The sequence below is a fragment of the Acanthochromis polyacanthus genome, chromosome 8 (genome assembly GCF_021347895.1).
Source record: "Acanthochromis polyacanthus isolate Apoly-LR-REF ecotype Palm Island chromosome 8, KAUST_Apoly_ChrSc, whole genome shotgun sequence".
Classification (NCBI taxonomy): domain Eukaryota; kingdom Metazoa; phylum Chordata; class Actinopteri; family Pomacentridae; genus Acanthochromis; species Acanthochromis polyacanthus.
In genome coordinates, this window is record NC_067120.1 from 39899007 (window position 1) to 39925681 (window position 26675).

At 38.8% G+C, this 26675-nt stretch overlaps 1 protein-coding gene across 7 annotated transcripts in view; it reads left to right on the forward strand.

Moving 5' to 3' along the window:
* The first annotated feature begins 629 nt into the window (after positions 1-629).
* The window catches only part of far1 (fatty acyl CoA reductase 1), a 44680-nt gene continuing 18634 nt past the window's right edge, over positions 630-26675 (forward strand). The window contains exons 1-8 of one of the 7 annotated variants that reach the window (XM_051951862.1): positions 13521-14886; positions 15035-15072; positions 16606-16739; positions 16853-16950; positions 17891-18007; positions 18794-18969; positions 22381-22560; positions 26342-26519. In XM_051951862.1, the coding sequence (XP_051807822.1) occupies positions 16879-16950; positions 17891-18007; positions 18794-18969; positions 22381-22560; positions 26342-26519 (723 nt within the window). In that variant the 5' untranslated portion in view covers positions 13521-14886; positions 15035-15072; positions 16606-16739; positions 16853-16878. Of the gene's footprint in view, positions 870-13520; positions 16740-16852; positions 16951-17890; positions 18008-18793; positions 18970-22380; positions 22561-26341; positions 26520-26675 lie in introns of those variants that run through there. The other 6 variants (XM_022197342.2, XM_051951861.1, XM_022197345.2 and 3 more) reach the window with 6 other exon arrangements.

Genomic DNA, 26675 nt, shown 5'->3' on the forward strand with positions numbered 1-26675 from the left:
CTTTAATTTACATTTTCCGTAATTAATTAAGCCGAATTATCTATTAATAAATCCTTGTTGTAAAACATAATTAACCATGCTGACACCTGTCAGTGAATAACTTTGAGATTGAATAAATGCTAAAAAAAAAAATTTCAATGAAGTGCTGATGAGTTGCAAATTGAGCTCTGAATTTCAGCCTTTATAATTAACATTATTTTTAAATTAAGTGAGCCGAATTATCTATTAAATCTTTATTTTTTGCTCTGCATCATCGTTGTACTGACATTTATCACTGAGTTACTTTTATACTTAAGAAACATAAAAAACCTGTTGATTCTTAGGCAAGTTCTGAAATGTTGCAAATTGAAACCTAAATTTTAGCCTTTATTAATTTACATTTTGCAAACTTAATTAAGCCGAATTATTAATTAATAGCACTTTGTTGTAAAACATCTTTACATATGTCGACATCTATCACTAAATAACTTTGAGGCTGAATAAATCCTAAAAAACTGCTAATTTTCAACGGAGTTCTGCAGAGTTCCAGTTCCTGCGCATTATTCTTGCACATTAACAGACAATAATGAACTTTTTTCTGATAAATAAGACAGAATAAGTCATAATTCGTGGATTAGATGTAAAACTTTTCTTGTTTTACGGTGTTCAGCGGTGTTGTACGTCTGAGTGCGCATGTGAAGTTTTCCAGAAAGCTGCAGGAGTGAGACCTCCCCTCCGTCCGATCTGCGCAGTCACCGCCGTCCCTTGACGTCACTCCGGTTCGTTCCTCCGGTGGCTTCCTGCTGAGTCTCTCTGTCTCCCGTAGCGGTACGCTGCTGCCGCCGCCGCCACCGACAACTCCACAGCCGGGAGAAGCATCCTCATTCCGGGTACGTACTGTCGTCTGGCCGCCGCAGTGCGTCCGGTCGCTTCCCGGAGGCTCCGCTCCGCTCCGGGCTCCGGAGGAGGAGATGCGGCGGCAGGAGGGAGCAAGGGCGGGAAGGGAACCGGAGAGGCGCCGCGGAAATGTGGAGAATTTTACGCACGAAGCTGCGGGTTGGAAGCCGTTAAAAGGAGGAAACTCTGCGGGAGTTTTTGCTTCCAGGAAACCGAACGGTTCCGTTTTTTAACGTCGTGTTTTCCCGTTAAGATTAGCGACTGATGAGAATCACGAGATCCTCAGATGTGCTGCTGGATTCAGGATCCAGTTTTAGGATCAGGATCAGGATCTGCTGCTCCAGGAGGAACTTTAGAGCTCAGAGGAACTTTAGAGGTTTGGTTTTTAGTCTCAGGGGGTCCTGATCTTTCTGCTCCTCCTCATGGTCTTCATCCTCCTCAGAAAGATTTAAAATTAATTATGTTAACAAGACAAGAAGCAGAACACATCAGGAGGTATGGAGGCCTGGAGCAGACTTTATTTAAATGGCAATGCAACATTTAAAATGTGATTCCACAACAGGAAGAAGTTTCCACATCAGTAAGGGTTTGAGTAAAAAATAAAATAGTTTTTTAATAGTTTGTTTTTCAACATTAGTAAGAAACCTGAGTTTTAATTTCAGTTTTAGCCATAGATTATGGTGACATAATTAAGAGAATTAGAATTAAAAGGAAAGGGTAAAATTTAGTTGAACTTTCAAATTAATTTTAATTCAATCCACCGTATTTAAATAAAAATGTAAATTTAAAAATGTAATTCCACATTATAACTGGAATTTCTACACATATATGTGTTATTTTTATGTGTGTAGTTTAGTGATGTAATGAAAATGTAAACGGTGAAAGAAACAAAAATGCTGGTGCTGCTGTTTTACCTCTTTAATTTTAATTTTGTCCACTATTTAAAGAAGTTAAAAAAAATAGAATTTCTACATATATATATTATTATTTTATTTGAGTGTGAATAAAAATGGAAAAGAAATAATCCAGTTTTCACTTTTAATTTTGTAGAATTCACTTTTAACCATAGAATATAGTGACATGATGAAAATGTGAGTGTTGCTGTTTGGCCTCTTTAATTTTAATTTAGTCGACTGTATTTGATTTTTAAAAAATACTTAATTTAAATAAAGTTAGCTGTGGCCTTCCGCTTTAGTTTAATTTTGTTGTTTTGAGGTTTTTTTCAGACTTTTCTGCTGTGTGAGATGATTTATCGCTTCTTTTCTTCACATTTTGATGAAAAATGACTAGAGTTTTTTAAGTCAAAAAGTTTCTGTTTCTGAGTCCCAGTATTTGAAATTTTGATGTTTTTCTGAGAATCTTTGGGTTTTGGATGAAGTCTGGGTGTATTTTATTGTTTCTTTACCACATTTGTTTTCATAAAGTTGTTTGTTTTAGTGGTAAAGGTTTTCTGCTGTTTTCAGGAGGTCGCTTTATCAGCTGCTTTGTTCTGAACAATGAGGTTTGAGTTGAGAAACTGTTTTCTAATAAAGAAATCTCCGTGTGTCTGCATGAGTCCTGGATAGACGTGTTTTTATTTGCAAACAGAGTTTAAGCTTCATTTATGGAAGCAGAGACGATCTGTGACGTCTTAGTTTGGTTTGGACGCGTTTTCATAAATTTTACATGAGTTTGGTTTAATTTTGGACACATTTTTAGTCACTGTGGGGAAACTTCAGGTTATTTTGGGCACATTTTTTGACATTTTTGGCAAAGATTTTGGCATTTTGGATGAATTTTGATTTATTTTAGACAAGTTGAAACTATTCTGGACAAGTTTTGAGTCTTTCTGTATAATTTTCAACTCCTTTTGGGTAAAAAAGTGCATGAAGCTTTTTGTGTTCGCTCCTGCAGCCAGTTTTCAGGTCATTTTGGTTAAATTTTTAACAAGTTTTGGACAATTTAGACACGTTTTCATAATATTGGACACATTTTGAGCCCTGTTTGACGTATTTTAATAGACTTTAGATGAGTTTTGTTGAGCTTTGGACACATTTTTAGCCACTGTGGACAAGCTTTGAGTCATTTTGGACACTTCTTGTGTAATTTATGGCTAATTTTTAAGTCATTCTGGAGAATTTGGACAAGATTTAGTCATTTTGGGAACATTTTCATTTTTTTAAACAAGTTGAATTTATTTTCTTAAAGTTTAAAATCATAAGTGTGAGTGCATGAAGCCTGTTGTGTTCGCTCTTGCAGCCAACAGCAGAAGACTTTAGAGTTTTTTAGTCATTTTGAACAAATCTGAAGTTATTTTACATGTATTCTGATGCATTTTAGACGAGTTTCAGGTCATTCCAGACTAATTTTGAGTCATTATGAAGCCATTTTGAATCATTTTAAACATATCGATTCATTTTAAACACATTTTAGGTGATCTTGAATAAGTTTTGATTGATTTTTGGATAAGTTTTGAGTCATTTTAAACAAATTTTGGTCATTTTGAACACATTTTGTATAATTTTGGATGAGTGTCGAGTAATTTTGGACAAATTTTCATTAGTTTTGGACAAAGTTTGGGTTATATTGGACTGGTTTGGAGTCGTTTTGGATAATTTTTTATCGTTTTGGATCATTGTCGTTTTGGATCGTTTTTACGTCGTTTTGGATCGTTTTTACGTCGTTTTGGATCATTTTTACGTCGTTTTGGATCATTTTTTATCGTTTTGGATCATTGTCGTTTTGGATCGTTTTTACGTCGTTTTGGATCGTTTTAACGTCGTTTTGGATCGTTTTTACGTCGTTTTCGATCATTTTTACGTCGTTTTGCATCATTTTTACGTCGTTTTGCATCATTTTTAGGTCGTTTTGGATCATGTTTGAGCGCAGGACGAGTCTTGTGTTCACTCTTTCCGCCAGTTTTCAGGTCATTTTGGACAAATTTTAACTAATTTTGGACGTATTTTGAGTTACTGTGGGCAACTTTGGAGTCGTGTTGGACCCGTTTTGAATCATTCTGGACGATTTTCAACTCCTTTTGGGAAAGTGTGAGTGCATGTTCACTCCTGCAGCCAGTTTTCAGGTCGTTTTGGATAAAAGTTGAACTAATTTAGGACAATTTAGACACATTTTTGAGTAGTTGTGGGCAAATTTTGAGTCATTTTCTACAAGTTTGAATTGTTTTGAACAAGTTTCAACTCATCTTGGACACATTTTAACTCATTTTGAACTCATTGTGAACATTTCTATTAATTCTGGATGAGGTTTGAGTCGTTTAGACGCTCTTTCAGGGTCATTTCAGAGACGTTTGAGCTCCATTCACATTAATAATCCAGTCTGTTCAGTTCCTCAGTGCATGAAGGCTGTTGTGTTTGCTCTGACAGAACATTTGGTTGGAGAACTTCATGTTATTTTCTACAAATGTTGAGTAATATGGAATGGGCTTTGAGTAAATTTTGGATTATTTTCCTTCATTTGGAACAAATTTTGAGCCGTTGTGGACAAATTTGAACACATTCTGCTAATTTTTGCACATTTTGTGGTGAGTTTGAGCCCTTTGTGGAAATCTTGCATCTTTTCATGGAATGTTTGTGATGATTTTGTGTCATTTTGTGGTGCTTTAGTCTGTATTCCTGTTTTTTTATGGTGGTTTTGCATCTCTGTGGTGATTTAGCCTGTTTTTGAATCTTTTTTGTGTTAGTTTAGCTTCTTTTTTTGTAATTTCCTGTCTCTTCATGGTGGCTTTGTATGTTTTTGTGGGTTTTTTGCATCTTTTGTTGTGGTTTTGCATCTTTCTGTAGTCATTTTATGTCTTTTCATGTTGATTTAGCTTCTTTATGTTATAATTTTGTGGTTTTTTTCTGGTTGCTTTGCATGTTTTTACCGTTTTTTTGTGATTTTGCATCTTACTGTGGTGGTTTCACATCTTTCGTGTTGATTTATTTTGTTTTGTTGTAGTTTTGTGCTCTTTTATCGTGCCTTTACATGTTTTCGGTGGGGTTTTTTTGCAACCATTTTGTGGTTTGTGTGATTTTTTTGCCTCATTTTGTGGTCTTTTAGTATGTTTTCTGTGGTTATTGTGGTCAACTTGCATCACTTTGTGGTGGTTTTTCTAGTACTTTCCTGTCTTTCATGGTGGCTTTGTATGTTTTTGTGTTTTTTTGCAGCTATTTTGTGGTTTGGTGTCTTTTTGTGCTCGTTTATCTTCGTTTTGTTGTAATTTAATGTCTTTTTATGATGACTTTGAGTGTTTTTGTGGGTTTCTGGGTTTTTTGTTGTAGTTCATGGTGCCTTTGTATGTTTTAGTGGGTTTTTTTGCTGTTATTTTCAGGTTTTGCTTGTTTTTGCTGTGATTCTTTTGCCTCTAAATGCTTTCCGTCCTCTTAACTCCTCGTTCAAACCAGACTTTCTCGTCTTAAACTCGGTAAACTGCTGCTGTTCAGCCTCAGGTTTAAACGTTATAATTTATCTGGTAAATTATTCAAATCGAGGCTTCGGGGATCAACTTGCTGCCCAACTGTCTGCCTGTGAAGTCCAGCTCAGATCTTTTTATTTAGAGAAAAGCTGCTTCCACGGTTCGTCTTCGGTCTGATTCTGAGGCGTAAATGGGTCACGAGAGCAGATTAAAGGTTTATTAAAGTCAGTTTTAGGGCGTTTTCAGCTTCACGTCCTGTTTGTTTTCATAAATACAGACTCTGTGTGAGCAGAGACGAGCCTCATCCAGCATCACTTCACTCCCAAACTGAAATCGTAGCTTCCTAAATGTTCCTCACAGGGAATTTACTGACTTCTTATGTTGGTTCGGCTTCTTTTTGTTCTAATTTAATGTCTTTTCATGGTGCATGGTGCGTGGTTTTTGTTTTATCTTGCAGATATTTTGCAGTTTTGTGCCTTTTTGTTGTGATTTTGCATATTTTGTAACAAATGATCATGTTTCTGTGGTTATTGTGCTGATTTTGCCTCTTTTTGTTCTGTTCATAGTGACTTTGTATGTTTTTATGGTTTTATCACATCTTTTTTGTGGGTTTGTGTCTTTTTGCGATGATTTTATTCTGTGTGTGTGCTCATTTCACAACTTATTTTGGCGGTATTGCATCTTTACTTCCACCAAGGAGGTTATGTGACACCCGGCGTTTGTCTGTCTGTCTGTCTGTTAGCAAGATAACTCAAAAACGCCTGGGCAGATTCACATGAAACTTTGAGGGGATGTAGACTATGGTAAGAGGAAGAGCTGATTTAATTTTGGTGGAAATCCGGAAAGGATCCTGGATTCTGGATCACTTTGAATTTTTTAGTCTGTTTTACTATGTGGTCCAAAGTACGACAAAACCATCATAGGTTAGTATGTCGTCCAACAAATTGGAACAAGGTGTCCAGATAGCTCAACTGGTTAAGAAGGTGATTCGTAAACAGAACTGTGTCAGAGACGCAGGTTTGATTCCAGCCCATGATCCTTTACTGCATGGGTTTCCTGTTTTCCTCTCTGTCCTTGGTGGAGGTCTGCTCTCTGAGTGCTTTTCTAGTTTTGTGGTGATTTTGTATCGTAATGCTCTAATTTTGAACTCTTTTATGCTCATTTTCTGTCTTTTTGTGCAGATTTGATGTTTTTGTGGTGATTTGCTAGCCTAGCCGCACTAGACCCAGCTCTTAAGGCACAAAGGGTCTAGAACCACTCCACAGGAGGGAGGCGGGCTAAAAGGTTGTCTATCAAATCACTCTGCAGCAATTGGGTAGGTATACAACCAATCAACGCAATGAATAAGCTGATGGAGTTCCTAGAACGCTGGCGGATTGTGGCTAAGTCCCATTAGCTTCCCAACCAGCGGAGCCAACTGGTATATTAAGGATTTGCCATATCCCGTCGGCATAAGTCCAAATACGTCTTTCTTCTCAATGAAACACTTCAGTGCCGTCCTTTGTTTATCTTTCAAGTTGAATTTTAGCTTCAAATCTTTAAGGGCTGTGGCCAAAGCCGAGTCCAAAGATAACTGTTTATTGTTTCCGGTTGTTTCTGTCGTCACTTCGTTACGCCGCCTTCTGACTCTACACTTCATGGTCAGGGTTCTCGCCAGGATTCTTTTTCAGCGTAACGGCAGGTCCTCCTGCATGCGCAATAGACAGGAACGGGTCAATCGACAGGAAAGTACGGCTGAGGTGGGGAGACATAAATTAACCTAGATAGGCACCCAGTCGATAAAAACAAACGCACATGGCGTTATCTGTCAAAATAACAGCGCAGAGGCCCTAATCACAGTGTTAACCCTTCCTGTTCGGCCCCCGACCGTGGTCAGGAAGCCCGGGGTTACCCCCCTTCACTTCCTCAGCAGCTGTAGGGGCAAAGACACAGGAGCCCAGCCGTATCAAAGAACACTGCAGCCTTTATTGTCTATAAACAGTGGCTGAACCGCACAGTACCGCCAACCCAGCAACTACACACCTTCTCTCCTCCGACTGCACCGACTGCCCGTCTCTCTCACTCCCCCTCCCTCCCTCCCTCACACACACACGCTGCTCTCTCTCCCTCTCTCATGACGGAGCCACACACTCTCATAACAACAGCGTAATCTTTGAAATGCGCTGGCGTAGTGGCCCTAATCACAGCGTAATCTTTTAAACTGAGCGTAACGGCCCATTAGACAGTGCAACGGGCCGTTACGCTGAAATGCGCTGGCGTAGCGGCCCTAATCACAGCGTAATCTTTTAAACTGAGCGTAACGGCCCATTAGACAGTGTAACGGGCCGTTCCGCTGAAATGCGCTGGCGTAGTGGCCCTAATCACAGCGTAATCTTTTAAACTGAGCGTAACGGCCCATTAGACAGTGTAACGGGCCGTTACGCTGAAATGCGCTGGCGAGAACCCTGATGGTGATTGGTCCGGCCAGTTTTAGGAGCATCCAGCCTGGAGCCTTATGGAGGGTAACTAGACCCACCCTGGCAGAGAATTAAATTCGTTGCCATGGGATGTCTAGGCTCGTGATTTGCATCTTTTCACGATGGTTTTAAACCATTTTGTGGTTATTTTGCATCTTTTTGTGCTCATCTTCTACCTTTATAGTTTCATGATGATTTCATGTCTTCTTGTGGTGATTTTGCATCTTTTTATCGTGGTTTTGCACCCTTTCGTAGCTATTTTGCATCTTTTTTGCTCTCTTTTACTCTAATTTTGCTGAAGATTTAGCGCTCTTTCATGGTGATTCCGTGTCTGCTGTGATGATTTCGTCTGTTCTTGTGCAGATTTTCCATCTTTTTTTGGTGGTTTTGCATCTCTTTGTGGTGATTTAACTGATTTTTGCATCTTTTTGTGGTGTTTTGGAATTTTTCTGGTTATTTTTAGTCTTTTTGTGCTAATTTTGCATCTCTTTGAGGTGATTTGTGTCCTTTTGTGGAGATTCTGAACCCTTTTGTCTGTTTTGTGCTCATTTTGTGTCTTTTTTTGTTGATTTAGTGTGTGTTTGCAGTTGTTTTGCATCTCTTCCTTGTGATTTTGCATAATTTTGGGGTGTTTTTAGTGTTTTTTTGTGATGATTTAGCGTCTTTTGCTGCTCATTTTGTGTCTCCATGCGTGTTTTTTGTCTCTTTATTGGTTTAAGTCACTTTGTGGTTGTTTTCTTTTTATTTCTGTTGGTTTTTTCATTTCTTTTCGTGTGTCTGTGGCGTGGCTGTGATCAGGTCGGACCAGTTCGTAACAATAATCCTGTTTGTGTTGCGCTGTAATGCTTCTTTACGTCGTTGTGAAGTTTTATTGTCGTCAGAATCCTGCAGTAACCTGAACATGAAATCCTGCAGAGCTCGTATTTATGTCTGCAGATGAAACAGACGGAAGATTAAACACCCGATCAGTCTAAATATTACTAATGTTACTAGTATAGAATAGAAATAGAGTCAAATGATCTAATTCTCGTTTTTCTGATGGAACTCCCTCATCTTTGTGCTGATTTAATTTATTTTTGAAGCAGTTTTGCAGAATTTTATGGAGTTTTATGAATCTTTGGGTGGTTTCAAACTTTTCCTGGTGATTTTTAGTCTTTTTGTCGTTATTTTTTAGAGTTTTTCTGCTAATTGGGCGTCTTTTTGATGATTTTGAACCTGCTTGTGCTCATTTTGTGTCCGTTTCTGTCTCAGATTTTACACATTTTTTGGTGATTTCTGTCTTTGCATGAAGTTTTTAAACTATTTAGTGGGTATTTTGCATCTTTTTGTGCTCATTTTGCTTTTTTAGCACAAATACGGATCCAGATGTTTTTATTTTAACAGATGCAAAATCTATTTGTTTTGCTTTAACGCATTTTTGCATCAATTTATGCAGATTTAGATTTTTGTGGTGGTTTTGCATCTTTTTGTGGTGATTTGTGTCTTAATATTTTTAACTCTTGTGCTCATTTTGTGTCTGTTTGTGGAGATTTTGAATACGTTTTTAATGATTTCTGCCTTTGCGTGATGTTTTTAAACTATTTAGTGGTTGTTGTGCATCCATTTGTTTTCACTTTTTCTCTTTTTGTAACGGTTTAGTCTTTGTTTGTGCTCATTTTTCATGTTTTTATGATGGTTTTGCGTGTCTTTGTGGTGATTTAACCTATTTTTGATGGAATTTTTGCATCATTTTATTGTGATTTGGAATTTTTGTGCCGGTTTTGCATCTTTTGGTCGTGACTTTTAGCTGTTTTGTTTTGCTTCAGCATCGTTTTCTGGTGATTTCATGCCTTTTTGTGACAGTTTAGTCCACATTCATGTTAATTTCACATCTTTTATGATGGTTTTGCATCTTTGTGATTTTTTTTTTAACCTATTTTTGATGAAATGTTTGTGTCATTTTATAGTGATTTCACATTTTTGTGGTAGCTTTGCAGCATTTCACGGTTATTTTTAGTCTTTTTAGGCTCATTTTGTGTCTTTTTGTGGAGATTTTACGCAGTTTTTAATGATTTCTGTCTTTGCATGATGTTTTTGTGGTTATTTTGCATCTATTTGTGCTCACTTTCTGTCTTTTTGTAACCATTTAGTCTGCATTTGTGCTCACTTTCTGTCTTTTTGTAACCATTTAGTCAGCATTTGTGCTCACTTTCTGTCTTTTTGTAACCATTTAGTCTGCATTTGTGCTCACTTTCTGTCTTTTTGTAACCATTTAGTCTGTATTTGTGCTCACTTTCTCTCTTTTTGTAACCATTTAGTCTGTATTTGTGCTCACTTTCTGTCTTTTTGTAACCATTTAGTCTGCATTTGTGCTCACTTTCTGTCTTTTTGTAACCATTTAGTCTGCATTTGTGCTCACTTTTTCTCTTTTTGTGGTGTTTTATCATCTTTTCCTGTAATCTTTGGTGTTTTTCTGACATACTTCTCGTCTGACTCTGATGCTTGGAGCGTGTTTGCTCTGAGTAAAGCCTGAACACGCCCAGAGTTCATCCGTTTTCTGCCTGATTTAACGCTCACATGTTCAGGCCTAACTCCGTCTGCTGAAGCTGCTTTCTGACGAGTCCGACCTCAAACCAGAACAGTTTTACGCTGACTGATCTGTCCGCTTTAACTGAAGGTTTTGCTGCTAAATTTGCGGCTTTTCTTCTGTTAACTTTGGTCAGAAAACCTCCAGAGCGGCTCTAATAAAGAGGAAAGCAGCTTTCCAGGATGAGTGGTAGATTTCCTGCCTACCTGGAACTCCCCCACAGCTTTCCACCTTAAACTGGTCCGACCTGAAGAGACGACTGGGCTGGACTCATTTTCCTTTAATTAGACTCCAGCGTGACGCCAGACAAAGACAAACCCAAAACACTCAGAGTAAGAGCTCACAACGGGACCAAGAAGGATTAAACCGACTGAAAACAGACGCAGAGTTTTAACACGACACACGCTAACAGATGCTAACAGACGCTAACAGACGTTAACAGACGCTAACAGATGCTAACAGATGCTAACAGACGCTAACAGACGCTAACAGATGCTAACAGAGAGAAACGACTGCTAAGAGTCACAGAATTACTGAAAACAGCAGCAAAAGAAAGACAAAAATAAAAAAAAAACACCAAAAAGAGACACAAGTGAACCACAGAGCACAGCATCGAGTGCTGACAAAGACTATTTAGTGGTTATTGTGCATGTTTTTGTGCTCATTTTCTGTCTTTTTAGTGGTGATTTAATCTATTTTTGATGCAATTTTCCAACATTTTATAGTGATTTAGAGTTTCTGTGGGAAACTACTGGGTATGTTTGCATGTTTTGTGCTAATTTTGCATCTTTTTGTGGTTATTTTTAGTCTTTTTATGCTGGTTTTGGCTCTTTTTGTGTGATTTTGCACCCTTTTGTGCTAATTTCTGCATCTTTTTGTGGATATTTTTTGCGTTTTTCTGCAAATTTTTGTGTCCTTGTAATTAATTTTCGTCTTTTGTGCTAATTTTGCATCTTTTTGTGGTTATTTTTAGTGTTTTATGGTGGTTTTGGCTCTTTTTGTGTGATTTTGCACCCTTTTGTGTGAATTTTTGCATCTTTTTGTGGATATTTTTAGTGTTTTTGTGCAAATTTTTGTGTTCTTGTAATTAATTTTAGTCTTTTGTGCAAATTTTGCATCTTTTTGTGGATATTTTTAGTGTTTTTGTGCAAATTTTTGTGTCCTTGTAATTAATTTTAGTCTTGTGCAAATTTTGCATCTTTTGTGGTTATTTTGCATCTTTTTGTGGAGATTTCTGTCTTAATGTTGTGATTTTGAACTGTTTTTTGCTCACTTTGTGCCTTTTGTGGAGATTTTTATTGATTTCTGTCTTTACATGATGTTTTTCTAGTATTTTGTTCTTATTTTGTAAATATTTGTGCTCATTTTCTATCTTAACAACAGACCAAAACTCTAAACAACGTCCACATCAAACATCTGTAACTCTGTAAAATTCACGCCGTATCACTGAGCATAAATCAGCAAATATGGAATTATTTTACAGATATTTGACGTAATTATTTTACAGTTTTGGAACGTTTTTTGGAAGATTTTCTCTGTATTGGATGGTAGCTGCTGTCTGAATTATGATTTGTTTTCAGTGATTTTATTATAAATTAACTGTAATTTAAAGAGGCAGGATGTTTCTGTGTCTTCAGTTTATTTAAACGTGTTTAGTAAATCCTCCTGTAGTCAGATTTTATTTAAACGTGTTTAGTAAATCCTCCTGTAGTCAGATTTTATTTAAACGTGTTTAGTAAATCCATCTTTTCATCAGATTTCTGCTTCTTGCTGCAGCTGGAGGCGACTCCAGTTCTTCCCACCGTTGTTTGTGTTTTGGAGGCGTCATTTTGTGCGTCGCTGCCAAAACAAACACAAACCTGCTGCTGTTTGTTCTGTTTGGAGCTTCGTTCTTTTAATCACTGCTGACGTGTTGAAGAACTGCAGCTTTAGTTCTGCAAGAAACCCACAAGAAAGCACGTACAAACCTACAAATCTTAGTGTTTACAGACGTTTTGTTGAGTTTTACAGCTCTAAAATCAGCTGTAATGGATGAAATCAGGATTCTGAAGCAATTTGATTTTTCAAAATAAAAGCTGAACATTTTGCGATGTTTTCCTGCAAACACGAAATGACGACGAAAGTGACTGTAAAGACGCAAAATTAACACAAATGGATCGTTTTATGGAGATTTAGAATTTTTGCAGTGATTTTGCATCTTTTTGTGGTTATTTTGAATCTTTTCGTGGTTATTATACGTCTCAGAGCAACGTCTGGATGAAAACAGGAAATTTTACATTTTTTGTAGCGATTTTATTTTGTTTTTCAGTGATTTCTGTCCTGCTGCCTGACTTCAGCTTTAAACTCTGTGCCAGTGTGTCAGTCTGCAGCTGAAGTCGTTTCTCCAGACGTAGTTTATAACTGATTATAGGAACGGCTCTAAAGTTCCTGCAGACGTTTGAACTTGACGCAGTAAAAGAGAGAGAGTGGAATAAAGAGCAATGTGGCTGCTTTCTCTGGGAGACGCTGTCAGAACTCTGCAGGTTTTACTTCATCCACAGCTGGACTCTGGATGCAGCAGACGGTGTTGTTCTGCAGCAGACGGTGTTCTGCAGCAGACGGTGTTCTGCAGCAGACGGTAGTTCTGCTTCGTTGTTCTGCAGCAGACGGTGGTTCTGCTTCGTTGTTCTGCAGCAGACGGTGTTCTGCAGCAGACGGTAGTTCTGCTTCGTTGTTCTGCAGCAGACGGTGGTTCTGCTTCGTTGTTCTGCAGCAGACGGTGGTTCTGCTTCGTTGTTCTGCAGCAGACGTTGGTTCTGCTTCGTTGTTCTGCAGCAGACGGTGTTCTGCTTCGTTGTTCTGCAGCAGACGGTGGTTCTGCTTCGTTGTTCTGCAGCAGACGGTGGTTCTGCTTCGTTGTTCTGCAGCAGACGGTGGTTCTGCTTCGTTGTTCTGCAGCAGACGGTGGTTCTGCTTCGTTGTTCTGCAGCAGACGGTGGTTCTGCTTCGTTGTTCTGCAGCAGACGTTGGTTCTGCTTCGTTGTTCTGCAGCAGACGTTGGTTCTGCTTCGTTGTTCTGCAGCAGACGGTGGTTCTGCTTCGTTGTTCTGCAGCAGACGGTGGTTCTGCTTCGTTGTTCTGCAGCAGACGTTGGTTCTGCTTCGTTGTTCTGCAGCAGACGGTGGTTCTGCTTCGTTGTTCTGCAGCAGCGTTGGCCCGGTTTTCAGCTGCAGATCCTCAGAGTCTCGGCATCACAGGGACGTGGCATCGCCGTTGCCATGGTAGCGACAGACTCTGATTCCTGCTGGTGGAGTTTTTACTCGTCTGCTACATGAGAACAAAAGCTGAGAACGGATTCATTCATTCGAGGAGTTTCACTCAAACTGACGAGTCGCTTTGAAACAGGAAGTGAAAGCGCAGCAGAGCGGTGTCCAACATGAGGCCCGTGGGCCCAAAGTGGTCCTCCAGAGGGTCCAATCCGGAGTTTTAAATCAGTAAAACTATAAATTTAAAATCATTTCTAGACCATGACAAGTTGTTTGGATCATAAAGTAAAATACTAGATTGTTCTTTTGTCATTTTGTCTCATTTTTTTGTGATTTTTTTGTCCTATTTTTGTTGTTTTTTGCCTTTTTATGTGTCACGTTTTTGTCGTTTTGTGTTTCCTTTTTCTCTAGCTTGTATTTTTTCTTATTTTTTCATTTTGTGTTTTGGTTTATTTGTCATTTTTTTGTCTTGTTTTTGTCATTTTGTGTCTTTTTTAGTAATTTTTTGTGTCATTTGTCTAGTGTCCCTTTTTGGTCATTTTGTAACTCTTGTCAGTTTTTTTGTCTCTTTTTGTTTTGTTTCATGTCATTTCTCATTTTTTTAAAATCATTTTCTCACGTTTTTGTTGTTTTGTGTCTCATTTTTGTAATATTTTGTCTCGTTTTTCTCATTTTGTGTTTCCTTTTTGTCTCGCTTGTGTCGTTTGTCCATTTTTTTTGTCATTTTGTGTTTGATTTTTGTAATTTTTTGTCCAATTTTTGTTGTTTTTTTGTCTCTTATTGTTTTGTTTCATGTCATTTGTCTCATTTTTGCCTTTTTGTGTCTCATTTTTATCATTTCGTGACTCATTTTTGTAATATTTTGTCTTGTTTTTTGTCATTTTTTTGGCCTGACGTTTGATCCTCTGTGGTTCAGGTCCAGGTGACTAAATGTTGTGTTTCTTTGTCGACACTGTGATCTGGAAGTTGTGATGTGCGAATGATAAACTGAGGCTGAATTTATTTTCTTGATAAATTTCAGTTTGTTCCTGATGTTTTTTAAAAAGATAATTCCTTAAATGTGACCATTAAGAACCATGAGGAGTTGTGGTTATTTGGAGGTTATTCTGCTGTGGTTTTACTGGTTTTACTGGTTTTACTGGTTTTACTGGAGGTCAGCCTGGTCTGAATATTAAACCTGAACTAGGATCACTTTAAGCTCCTGCTCTAAAGTCTCCTGTCAGTTTTAGATCAGCAGTGGATCAGTGAACTGCTGCTGTGAGCTTCTTTTATTTCTTTTATTTCCTTTTATTTTGAAGCTGAAGAACTGGTTTAAGTGCAGCTGGAACCAGAAGCAGCAGTTCTTCCGCTGTAAGCTTCGTTTACTCTCCTGAAAGCCTGTTTCTGTTCTAAACTGGACGCCTGCTTTCACTGTGAAGTGTGTTGAAACCCAAAGTGAAGCAGAAGTGAGTCCGGATGTGGTCTGAAGTCACATCTGACCTCTGCTGCTTTATCTCAGCCTCCGTCTGCACGTCGATGAGGAAGTAACGACTTCAGGTCTGTGGAGTGAGAATGTTCAGAAATAAGCGACAACATTAAACCAAGTCAACACCAGACCTCTGTGGAGCTCCTTTTTAGAGCAAACGCTCCATTTTATTAAAATCTGTGGAGTTTTGAGCAGTTTTAGCAGCGTGGTGCTTTAATTCATGATGATTTCATCTTTTTCTGACCATTTAGTCTGTATTTGTGCTCATTTCACATCTTTTTATGGTGATTTTGTATCTTTTTGTGGTCATTTTTAGTCTGTTTGTGCAAATTTTGTGTCTTTGTGGTAATTTTGTGGTTACTTCTCGTGTTTTGTGATAATTTTACATCTCTTTGTGGTTATTTCTAGTCTTTTTCTGGTAATTTTACATCTCTGTGGTTATTTCTAGTCTTTTTCTGGTAATTTTACATCTTTTTTGTAGTTATTTTTAGTCTTTTTGTACTATTTTTGCATCTTCTTGATTTTTTTCGTCTTTTTGTGCTGATGTTGCATCTTTTTGTGATCATTTTTTGTCTTTTTGTGCTAATTTTGCATCTTTTTGTGGTCATTTTTCACCTTTTTGTGCTAATTTTGCATGTTTTGTGGCTATTTTTAGTCTGTTTGTGCTAATTTTGTGTCTTTGTGGTAATTTTGTGGTTACTTCTCGTGTTTTTGTGGTAATTTTACATCTTTTAGTGGTTATTTCTCGTCTTTTTGTGGTAATTTTACATGTTTTTGTGGTTATTTTTTGTCTTTTTGTACTATTTTTGCATCTTGTCTTTTTTCGTCTTCTTGTGCTCATTTTGCATCTTTTTCTGAGGGTTTTGCATTGGTTTTTTTTGGTGATTTCTGTCTTTGCTTGATGTTTTTAAACAGTTTAATGGTTATTTTGTATCTATTGGTGCTCACTGTCTTCTTGTGATAATTTAGCATCATTTCATGGTGATTTCATGTCTTTTTGTGACCATTTAGTCTATATTTATGATCATTTTGCATCTTTTTATGGTGGTTTTGTAGCTCTTTGTGGTGATTTAATCATTTTTTGATGCAATTTTGCATCACTTATGGTGATTCAGAATTTTTGTGGGGATTTTTCAGCTTTTTGTGGTTATTTTTGTGCTCATTTTGCATCTTTTTGGTGATTTGTGTCTTAATGTAATGCTTTTGAACCCTCCTTTTGTGTCTGTAGTTGTGCTTATTTTGCATCTCTTTATGGCAGTTTTGCATCTCTTTGTGGCGATTTCGCCGTTTTTGATGCAATTTTTGCGTCAAAAAATGACTTTATGCTGATTTAGAATTGCTGTGATGGTTTTGCATCTTTTCGTGGTTATTTTTAGTAGAATAAACCTTTGAAACTGTAAGTAGTTGGACAGAAAGTAGCGGTTTTGGTAGAATAGAGAGCTAACAAGGGGCACCATGACAAAGACTTCTGTGGTACTTAATGACCTCCAACCATCTTCTGTTGCAGCAGAGTTTTATTTTTGTAGATGTTTCTGTTTGCTCTTGGTGTCTTTTTTCTCTTTTGTTTCTTTGTTTGTGATATTTTTGGATGAATTTTGGTGCAGAAATGTGGAAATGTTTCCCGAGATCACTTCCTGTAGTTCAGATCGTTGTTATACCGACATGTTCAGGCGGCAGAAAAGAGCTTCTTAATCAGAAACGACTCGGATATTTCCTGTTTTTCCTGCATCTTTAATCAGTTGAGTCCCAGTTCTGACTTTGTGCCGTTTAATCTCCTAGTTTCTGTTTAATCTCTGCTCTTAAACGTGTCCAGCCTTGAACCTGGTTTTAATCCTCCTTTTGTCCTTCCAGGTGGAGCATCCAGCAGCTCAGGCATCATGGTGAACATCCCAGAATACTTTGCAGGGAAAAATGTGCTGATCTCTGGAGCGACGGGCTTCATGGGGAAGGTACAGAATCCAGAGTTTTATCCACGTTACACGACATTAGGAATGTTTGGTGACCGGTTTTAGAGCCAAACGTGCAAAAACTTTTAAATCTTTGTCGTCTACCATGTGAAAGACCATTTTTAGCATTTTTGTTCTGTTGTTTTACGGAAAACAATAAAATAACAGACACAAAATGACAAAAACAAGATAGAAGATGGTTCAAATGAGACACAAAACGACATAAATGAGACACAATATGACAAAAACAAGATAAAAAATGGTAAAAATGAGACAAAACGACATAAATGAGACACAAAATGACGAAAACAAGATAAAAAATGTTTCAAATGAGACATAAATAAGACACAAAACGACAAAAACAAGATAAAAAATGGTAAAAACGAGACACAAAAAGACATAAATGAGACACAAAACGACAAAAACAAGATAAAAAATGGTAAAAACAAGACAAAAAATTACCGCAGAAGGAAAAAGCTGTCCCAGAGACACACAAAACTATGAATGATGTCTGAGTTCTTCTTCTGTTTTAATGCGAAGGTCTAAACCATCTCTTCCTGTCCTGAAGGTTGTGTTTTATTGTGAAAGTTTAAACTCATCTCTTCCTGTCCTGAAGGTTGTGCTTTATTGTGAAGGTCTAAACCATCTCTTCCTGTCCTGAAGGTTGTGTTTTATTGTGAAAGTTTAAACTCATCTCTTCCTGTCCTGAAGGTTGTGCTTTATTGTGAAGGTCTAAACCATCTCTTCCTGTCCTGAAGGTTGTGTTTTATTGTGAAAGTTTAAACTCATCTCTTCCTGTCCTGAAGGTTGTGCTTTATTGTGAAGGTCTAAACCGTCTCTTCCTGTCCTGAAGATTGTGTTTTATTGTGAAAGTTTAAACTCATCTCTTCTGTCCTGAAGGTTGTGTTTTGAAGGTCTAAACCCGTCTCTTCCTGTCCTGCAGGTTCTTCTGGAGAAGCTGCTCCGGTCGTGTCCAGATGTGGGATCCGTCTACGTCCTGGTTCGGTCCAAAGCCGGTCAGAACCCTCAGGAGCGGATCTCTGACATGATCAGCTGTAAGGTGAGATCAGAGCAACGTCTGGATGGAAACAGGAACCTGATCAGCTGTTTCACTTTGTTTTATGTTTTCCTTCGTGACATTTATTACGTTTCTGTCCGTCCTTCAAGAAAGATCCCTCCATAGTTCTTGAGGTTTCTGACATTTTTTTTGGTCTTTTAAAGAAACAAAACAGCAAAAATGAGACAAAAAGAGACACACAATGACCACAAAGGGAAAAAGCTGCCCCAAAGGCACACAAAACAACAAAAACTAAACACAAAACGACAAACATTAGACAGAAAACAGCAAAAATGAGAAACAAAATGACCGCAGATGGAATAAAACTGTCCTAAAAACACACAGAAAGATGAAAACAAGACCTGAAACAACAGAAACGAGACACAAATCAACAAAAATGAGATGCAACACAATTAAGACGAGATAGAAAATGACAACAACAAGACATGAGACAAAAAAACAAGATACAAAGTGACCACAGGAGGAAAAGCTGCCCCAAAGGCACACAAAACAACAAAAACAAGATAGAAAATGACAGTAATGTGACACCAAACCAGATAAAGAGAACAGACAACAAAAAACAGACAATGACCACAAATGGGAAAAACTGTCCCAAGACACAAAACAACGAAAACAAGACCTGGAACAACACAAACGTCTGTCAGAACGTCAGAATCTTTAGAGAAAGGTTTGGAGTCTAGAGGTTCATGTTTTAACTCCACGGGTTCATTCCTGCAGATCATTTATTTGTTTGTTTGTTTGTTTGTTTTCTTGTCTTCTCCCTGTCAGCTGTTTGAGCGTCTGCAGGACGAGCAGCCGAGCTTCAAGGAGAAGATCGTGGCTCTGAGCAGCGACCTGACGCTGCCGGACCTGGACCTGAACCGACACGACCAGAACCTCCTGACAGACCGAGTCCACGTGGTGTTCCACTGCGCCGCCACCATCCGCTTCAACGAGCCGCTCAAGTCAGTACGAGTTAATTAATTAACTACAAGTCAGTACGAGTTAGTTAATTAATTACAACAAGTCAGTACGAGTTAGTTAATTAATTACAACAAGTCAGTACGAGTTAATTAATTAACTACAACAAGTCAGTACGAGTTAGTTAATTAATTACAACAAGTCAGTACGAGTTAATTAATTAACTACAAGTCAGTACGATTAACTACAAGTCAGTACGAGTTAATTAATTAACTACAAGTCAGTACGAGTTAGTTAATTAATTACAACAAGTCAGTACCAGTTAATCTAATTAACTACAACAAGTCAGTACGAGTTAGTTAATTAACTACAAGTCAGTACGAGTTAATTAATTAACTACAACAAGTCAGTACGAGTTAATTAACTACAAGTCAGTACGAGTTAGTTAATTAATTACAACAAGTCAGTACGAGTTAGTTAATTAATTACAACAAGTCAGTACGAGTTAATTAATTAACTACAAGTCAGTACGATTAACTACAAGTCAGTACGAGTTAATTAATTAACTACAAGTCAGTACGAGTTAGTTAATTAATTACAACAAGTCAGTACCAGTTAATCTAATTAACTACAACAAGTCAGTACGAGTTAGTTAATTAACTACAAGTCAGTACGAGTTAATTAACTACAAGTCAGTACGAGTTAATCTAATTATTACAAGTCAGTTCAACTAACCCTAGCCTTAGTCAGTCTGAGTTAATTAATGACAACAACTCAGTAACAGTTAATCTCATTAATTCTAACAAAATGACGTGTCGGTTTGTTCACCTCTGACAGAACAGTCGTGTCGACAGACTTGTGTTACTGTTGAAACCCAACACACCTGGAACTCCTCCAGTACTATCAGAGGATCTAGTTTCTCTGGAGGAAGGACACGGGTGTTTTCAGATTCCTGCTGCTAATTTCCTCGTTGACATCCAGTTAAACACATAGAAGGTGATGTTATAGTGTTCAGTCTACAGGGTAGTATAATATAGCATGACATAGGATAGTGTACTGTAGTTCAGTGTAGTATGATATGGTATTGTATATTTAAGTACAGCATAGTACAGTATAAGTAGGTTAAATCCACTTTAGTTTTGTTATCGTCTCGTATCATATTAGATCATATAGTCTAGTCCACAGTAGTGTAGTGTGTATAGTTTTGATCTCAGAGTCGATCATTATGAAAATATTTCACTAGTATTGAAGTGAACCATAAAAGACACACCTTGGTTTTTGTCCTTCTATCTCTGGATTAGAGACTGACATTTTTTCGGGATTCCCGTGGGATGGGAGTCAGCTTTACTATTGATCATGTGATTGGGACGGTACAGGATAAAAAGTTAACGGGAGCAGACAGGAGCGGGAACCAATCAATAAGACAAAATATAATTTATGACATGCGCCGCCATTTTGTAGTTTTTTGCCAATAAGCCTACACTGTAATGGAAGTGAAAAGAACTACACGGCCCAGAAGCCAACAGTGCTTCCGGCCGCTGCTCTCCGCCGTAATTCAAAGAAGAACAGCAATGGAGGGAGTTAACACTGGCGTAGAATCTGATGTGCTAAAAACTGATTTGCAACGCAAAGTAAGAAGTAAGGACCTATCTATGAAGCTGACAGAAATGGCAGGGAAGTCGGAAATATTGCTCAGCTTCACGAGAGTCGAGTGTGACGGTGTTAACACGCCGTATGCCGCTTGCAAAACGTGTTTAACCATAGTTAAGTACAGCAGTGAGTCAGGGACGAGTGGTCTCAAGACACACTTGCAAGGCAAAGTCCGTAAAGAATCAGCAACAGATCTCTTTTTTTCCTTATGCACTTTTGTTTGTTGAGGACAGGTCTCTTGCTTGTTGCAGTTTTTTGTTCAAACAATTTAAAACATAAAATTATTGTCAATGTTCAAAGGGAACAATTGCTCAATAAATAAGCAAAATGAAGCTTCATATGTTTGGGTTTATTACACTAAGGTAGGCACTTTTGTTTGGACCGAGGTAATAAATGGGTCCTAATTTTACCAGAGATGAACTGTTCCTGTTGCCATATCTTTTGAAATGAAACTGCAGAACACAAAGTAATCTAAAAAAGAACGGGGAGAAAATCAAATCAAATTCATTGTATTGCCTAAAAACTAGAGGAAGGGGGGAAAAAAGGGAGCGGTACAAAGTGGGAGTCATTCTGAATGGGAGTGGGATGGGAGTGGAAGCCATTTTACCAGGAGTGGGATGGGACAGGATTTTTTTTTTACTCTGGCCTGGGATTGGGACGGGACAAGATTTTTTTTTTTGTGGGAGTGGGATGGGACAGGAGTGAAAATCCACTCCCGTGTCACTCTCTACTCTGGATGTCCAACCCTTGGTCCTTGTCCCTACATCCATCTCTGGATGTCTTCAACTTCAACTTTGTTTGTCCCTTGAAGGGCGATTTGTTATGCGGCAGTTACACAAGCAGCGTTCACCATAAAATAAACAATAAAAGCAATAAAACAGTAAAGAAACAATGAAAGCAAATGTCATGAAATGTACAATAAAACAGTAAAAAACACAATAAAAACAATAAAAAAAATCACACAAAGCATAAGATAGACGGGGGGATTAGCAACAGTTCCGGGTCATTTCTTGAAGACAGACGTTACTGCTTGCTCAGACAGATCAGAGATCAGTACAGAGTGGCACAGAACACCTGGACAACAGCTGCCTGCTCGTATAAAACACTCATAAAAGAAACAAAACAAAGTCAAACAACGCCACCATCCACAACTGCTGCTGGTCGCTGCATGAGCTCAAACTATTCTAACCCTAACCCCACCTTAGTTCTTCTGCCTCTATCTGATGTCTACCTCTGATGTCTAACCCTAACCCCACCTTAGTTCTTGTCCCTCTATCTGCCTCTGATGTCCAACCCTAACCCCACCTTAGTTCTTGTCCCTCTATCTGTCTCTGATGTCTAACCCTAACCCCACCTTAGTTCTTGTCCCTCTATCTGCCTCTGATGTCCAACCCTAACCCCACCTTAGTTCTTGTCCCTCTATCTGCCTCTGATGTCTAACCCTAACCCCACCTTAGTTCTTGTCCCTCTATCTGCCTCTGATGTCCAACCCTAACCCCACCTTAGTTCTTGTCCCTCTCTGTCTCTGATGTCCAACCCTAACCCCACCTTAGTTCTTGTCCCTCTATCTGCCTCTGATGTCCAACCCTAACCCCACCTTAGTTCTTGTCCCTCTCTGTCTCTGATGTCTAACCCTAACCCCACCTTAGTTCTTGTCCCTCTATCTGCCTCTGATGTCCAACCCTAACCCCACCTTAGTTCTTGTCCCTCTATCTGCCTCTGATGTCTAACCCTAACCCCACCTTAGTTCTTGTCCCTCTATCTGCCTCTGATGTCCAACCCTAACCCTGTTCCGTCCTCCTCAGAGATGCGATGCAGCTGAACGTCCTGGCCACCCAGAAGATGCTGTCTCTGGCCCGCAAGATGAAGCAGCTGGAGGTCTTCATCCACGTCTCCACGGCTTACGCAAACTGCGACCGCGAGCTGATCGAGGAGGTGATTTACCAGCCGCCGGTGGACTACCGCAAACTGATCGACACTCTGGAGTAAGAGCCGCTGCTGCCGAGTGCAGATGTTGGAACAGATGTTATCAGTGCAGATCATCGGGGGATTAGAGGGTTTAAACAGATTCTTGATGCATTAGAAGTAAGTAGAAGGTTTTATGAAGATTAATGCCACTGAGCTCCACTGGAAAAGGCTGCTGATGTTAAAGAGTCTCACTGAGAGGCCATTAGAGGAGCTTCAGGACGGATTAGAGGCTGAATGTTCAGGAGAACTTTATACCGTAAGTCTGTAGAGAGACGACATGTAGAGTCTGATGGAGACTAGAGACCGACCTCCTGGATGTAAGTACAGTACAGTGTTACTATAGTATAATGTCATAGAGTATGTTATGATGCAGTCAAGTGTAGTACAACACATTATGGGGTAGTAAAGTATCGCACAGTTTGATTTAATTTGCATAATAATAATTTGCAAAGTCGTCCTACAGACCAGATTACCCATTCTGATGGACCGATTTTGGCCCGCAGGTCGTATGTTTGACACCCCTGTAATACATTATAGTAGAATATACTATACTACAGTGTATTATAGTATAGTATAATACATTAAACTGTGGTATTCTATGCTATAGTAGTATTATATAGTGTAGTATGTAATGATGTATTGGTATTGTACAATATAGTAAATAATGGTATAGTGTAGTAGACTATAGTGTCATACTCTGTACTATATTATCCAGAGCAGTTTAAATCAATCCACTGGACTTTAAGAAAGTTCACTGAAGACGTTTCACCTCTCATCCAAGAGGCTTCTTCAGTTCTGGTGGTGGTTGGTGTTGCCTCAGCTTTTAAACCTCTGTGAGGTGTGTCCAGGGCTGTTATTCCAACGACCGATACCAAAACTCATCTGACTACTCAACAGTGGTCGTTGTATCGGTGGGGGTCGTTGTAATGCACAGATGTCACTGAGCCCTTGTGTGCTAATGGTGGTCATTAGCATGAGTCTGCTGAGTCGTTCTTTTGGGGAGTTTTGAAAGGACCTGATTGTAAATCGGTGAAAGATGATGTCACAGACCACCCCCCTGTTCAGAGATGGCTTCTCTACTTTGACATGGATGGCTTCTTTCACTCCTCTCTCAAACCATCTGTCCTCCCTGTCCAAAATCTGAACATTGGTGTCCTGAAACAAGTGTCCTTCTTCCTTAAGGTGAAGGAAGACTGCCGAATCCTGTCCTGAGGAATTGGCTCTCCTGTGTTGAGCCATGCGCTTGTTAAGTGGCTGTTTGGCTTCCCCTATGTAGAGATCTGAGCATTCCTCGCTGCATTTAACTGCATACACCAGGTTGCTCTTCTGGCTGTGTGGTGTGGGGTCTTTTCAGCGGACCAGTCTTTGCCTGAGGGTGTTACTTGGCTTAAACAGCCACAGCCATGACCATGACCTGGATGAATGAGAACCTACACAGACATCTGTACTATCTTAGTGTATTACAGTATATAATATGCCATAGAACATACCGTATGTTAGTGTAGTAGATATAGAGTTATGTGATATAATAATTCATCTAGTATATTGTAGTATAGCATTCAGTGGAACTTATACTTTCGAAATTAATTGGTTCTGGAAGTATTTTCGTAACCTGAAAATTCCGTAAGTAGAGACGCGTTTTCCATGTAAATGCCCTAATCCGTTAGCCTAGCCGCGCTAGACAACCCACGGCAACGAATTTAATTCTCTGCCAGGGTGGGTCAAGTTACCCTCCATAAGGCTCGAGGCTGGATTCTCCTAAAACTGGCCGGACCAATCACCATGAAGTGTAGAGTCAGAAGGCGGCGTAACTAAGTGACGACAGAGGCGCGACGATTCTGACAGAAACAACCGGCGCACAATAAACAGTTATCTTTGGACTCGGCTTTGGCCGCAGCCCTTAAAGATTTGAAGCTAAAATTCAACTTGAAAGATAAACAAAGGACGGCACTGAAGTGTTTCATTGAGAAGAAAGACGTATTTGGACTTATGCCGACGGGATATGGCAAATCCTTAATATACCAGTTGGCTCCGCTGGTTGGGAAGCTAATGGGACTTAGCCACAATCCGCCGGTGCTCTCGGAACCACATCAGCCTATTCGTTGCGTTGATTGGTTGTATACCTACCCAATTGCTGCAGAGTGATTTGATAGACAACCTCTTAGCCCGCCTCCCTCCCTGTCGAGCTTCCCTAGACCCTTGTGCCGTCAGAAACATGGGATCTAGTATGGCTAGGCTACTAATCCGTTCCAAGCCCCCCAAAATACGGAGGACATAAATTTTTTATAAATCATAAAAATGCATCAAAACATGTAACAAATACATGTTACAATTAGATTACTGCACAATAAACATAAAATGAGAGTTGTACATAATGTAAAAAACAAAGAATAAAGAATAAAAATTATGTTCATTTACCTTTTCACTGCTAATGTCACCAGCTATCTCTTTCTCCTTTATCCACACGAGTAACAACCTCTCCGTCTTATCGTTCACTGCCGACCTCCTCTTCGAAATGACAGAGAGGCCTTTGGAAGGAGTTGTAGCTTTTAGGGCTTCCTTTTGTTTTAATACCGTGCCGATCATAGATGTATTACGGCCATATTCTTTGGCAAGATCAACCAAACACATCCCTTTTTCATTCTTTTCTATTATCTCTTGCTTTGTATGGACAAAAACTCTTTTCTTCTTTTCCACTTTTCTCCATCACTTTCTTGGGGGGTCCATAGGGAATAAAAGTTAATACACACACGTAAAACTGTCCGAACACTTCGTGGCCCGACGGGAAAACGAAGAGGATGCTGGGATACACACATACACATAGAGGTCCCTTCTAGCCAATGGGATGCCAGGAAGATGCTAGGCGATAGCCAATGGCAGAGCAGCTACAAGTATGTTTACGTTCGGTAAACTCTGGGAGCTGGGAGTAGCAGCGCGTACTGTATTTTTGCCTTTCGTATCCTGAAATTTATTTTGTAACAAGAGGCAATATTTTCCCGTTGAGGCGTGTCGTAACCTGAAAATTCCGTATGTAGAGACGTTCGTAAGTAGAGGTATCACTCTACATAGCATTGCACAGTTTTCTGTAGTGTAATATAGACTACTATAGTATTGTGTAGTATTACATAGTAAAAGAGAACGGTGTAGTTTAGTAGATTATAGTGTACTGTGGTATGTTATGAATCATAGTATGGTACATAATATGCCATAACGTATATAGTTTGGAATAATATTTAACATACTTTGGTATATTATAGACCACAGTACATAATATACCATAACATCCTATAGTATATTATATAGTATACCATACTTTGTTTACCACACTATAGTATGGTATATGATATACCAAACTATATATAATATACCATATTATATAAAGTATAGTATAATGTATTATATATAGTATGGTATACTATATATAATATATAATATATGCTACTATGTATACCATACTATAATATAGTACATGTAGTATGATTTATTATATAGCATATTATCTATAATATACCATACTATAGCACACCATACATCATTAATGTATTATTTTGTTGTTCTAAAATTATTCCGAACCTTCGACTTTGACTAAAAATCACACGTGGACCTTCTGAATAGTGAGTTTGAAAACCTTGTAGACGTTAGCATTTAGCCTGAAGCTAAACTGCTGAGGATGAATAAGAATTATTTCTAAGTATAAAAAGCACAGATCAGCTGCTTCAGTTCCAAACATTGGAACATAAATGAACACAGAGAAACTCCAGCAGGTATCAGTCTAACCTTGTCCTCCTGTGTTTCCAGCTGGATGGACGATGATCTGGTATCGGCTCTGACTCCGAAGCTGCTTGGAGAGCGTCCCAACACCTACACCTTCACCAAAGCTCTGGCTGAGTATCTGGTGCAGCAGGAGGCCGGAGACCTGAACGTGGCCATCGTCAGACCCTCCATAGTGGGAGCCAGCTGGAAGGAGCCTTTCCCAGTGAGTCATACTGGTGCCAGTGGTGGTGTTCGACTGTTCTTCAGGGTTTTAACTCTGGAGTTTTTATCTTGATTTAAGAGCCTGGTTATTCACTTCAGGGCTTTATTTCTTCATTTTATGCTCAGATTTTACGATATTTTCACTCAAAACTCTAAA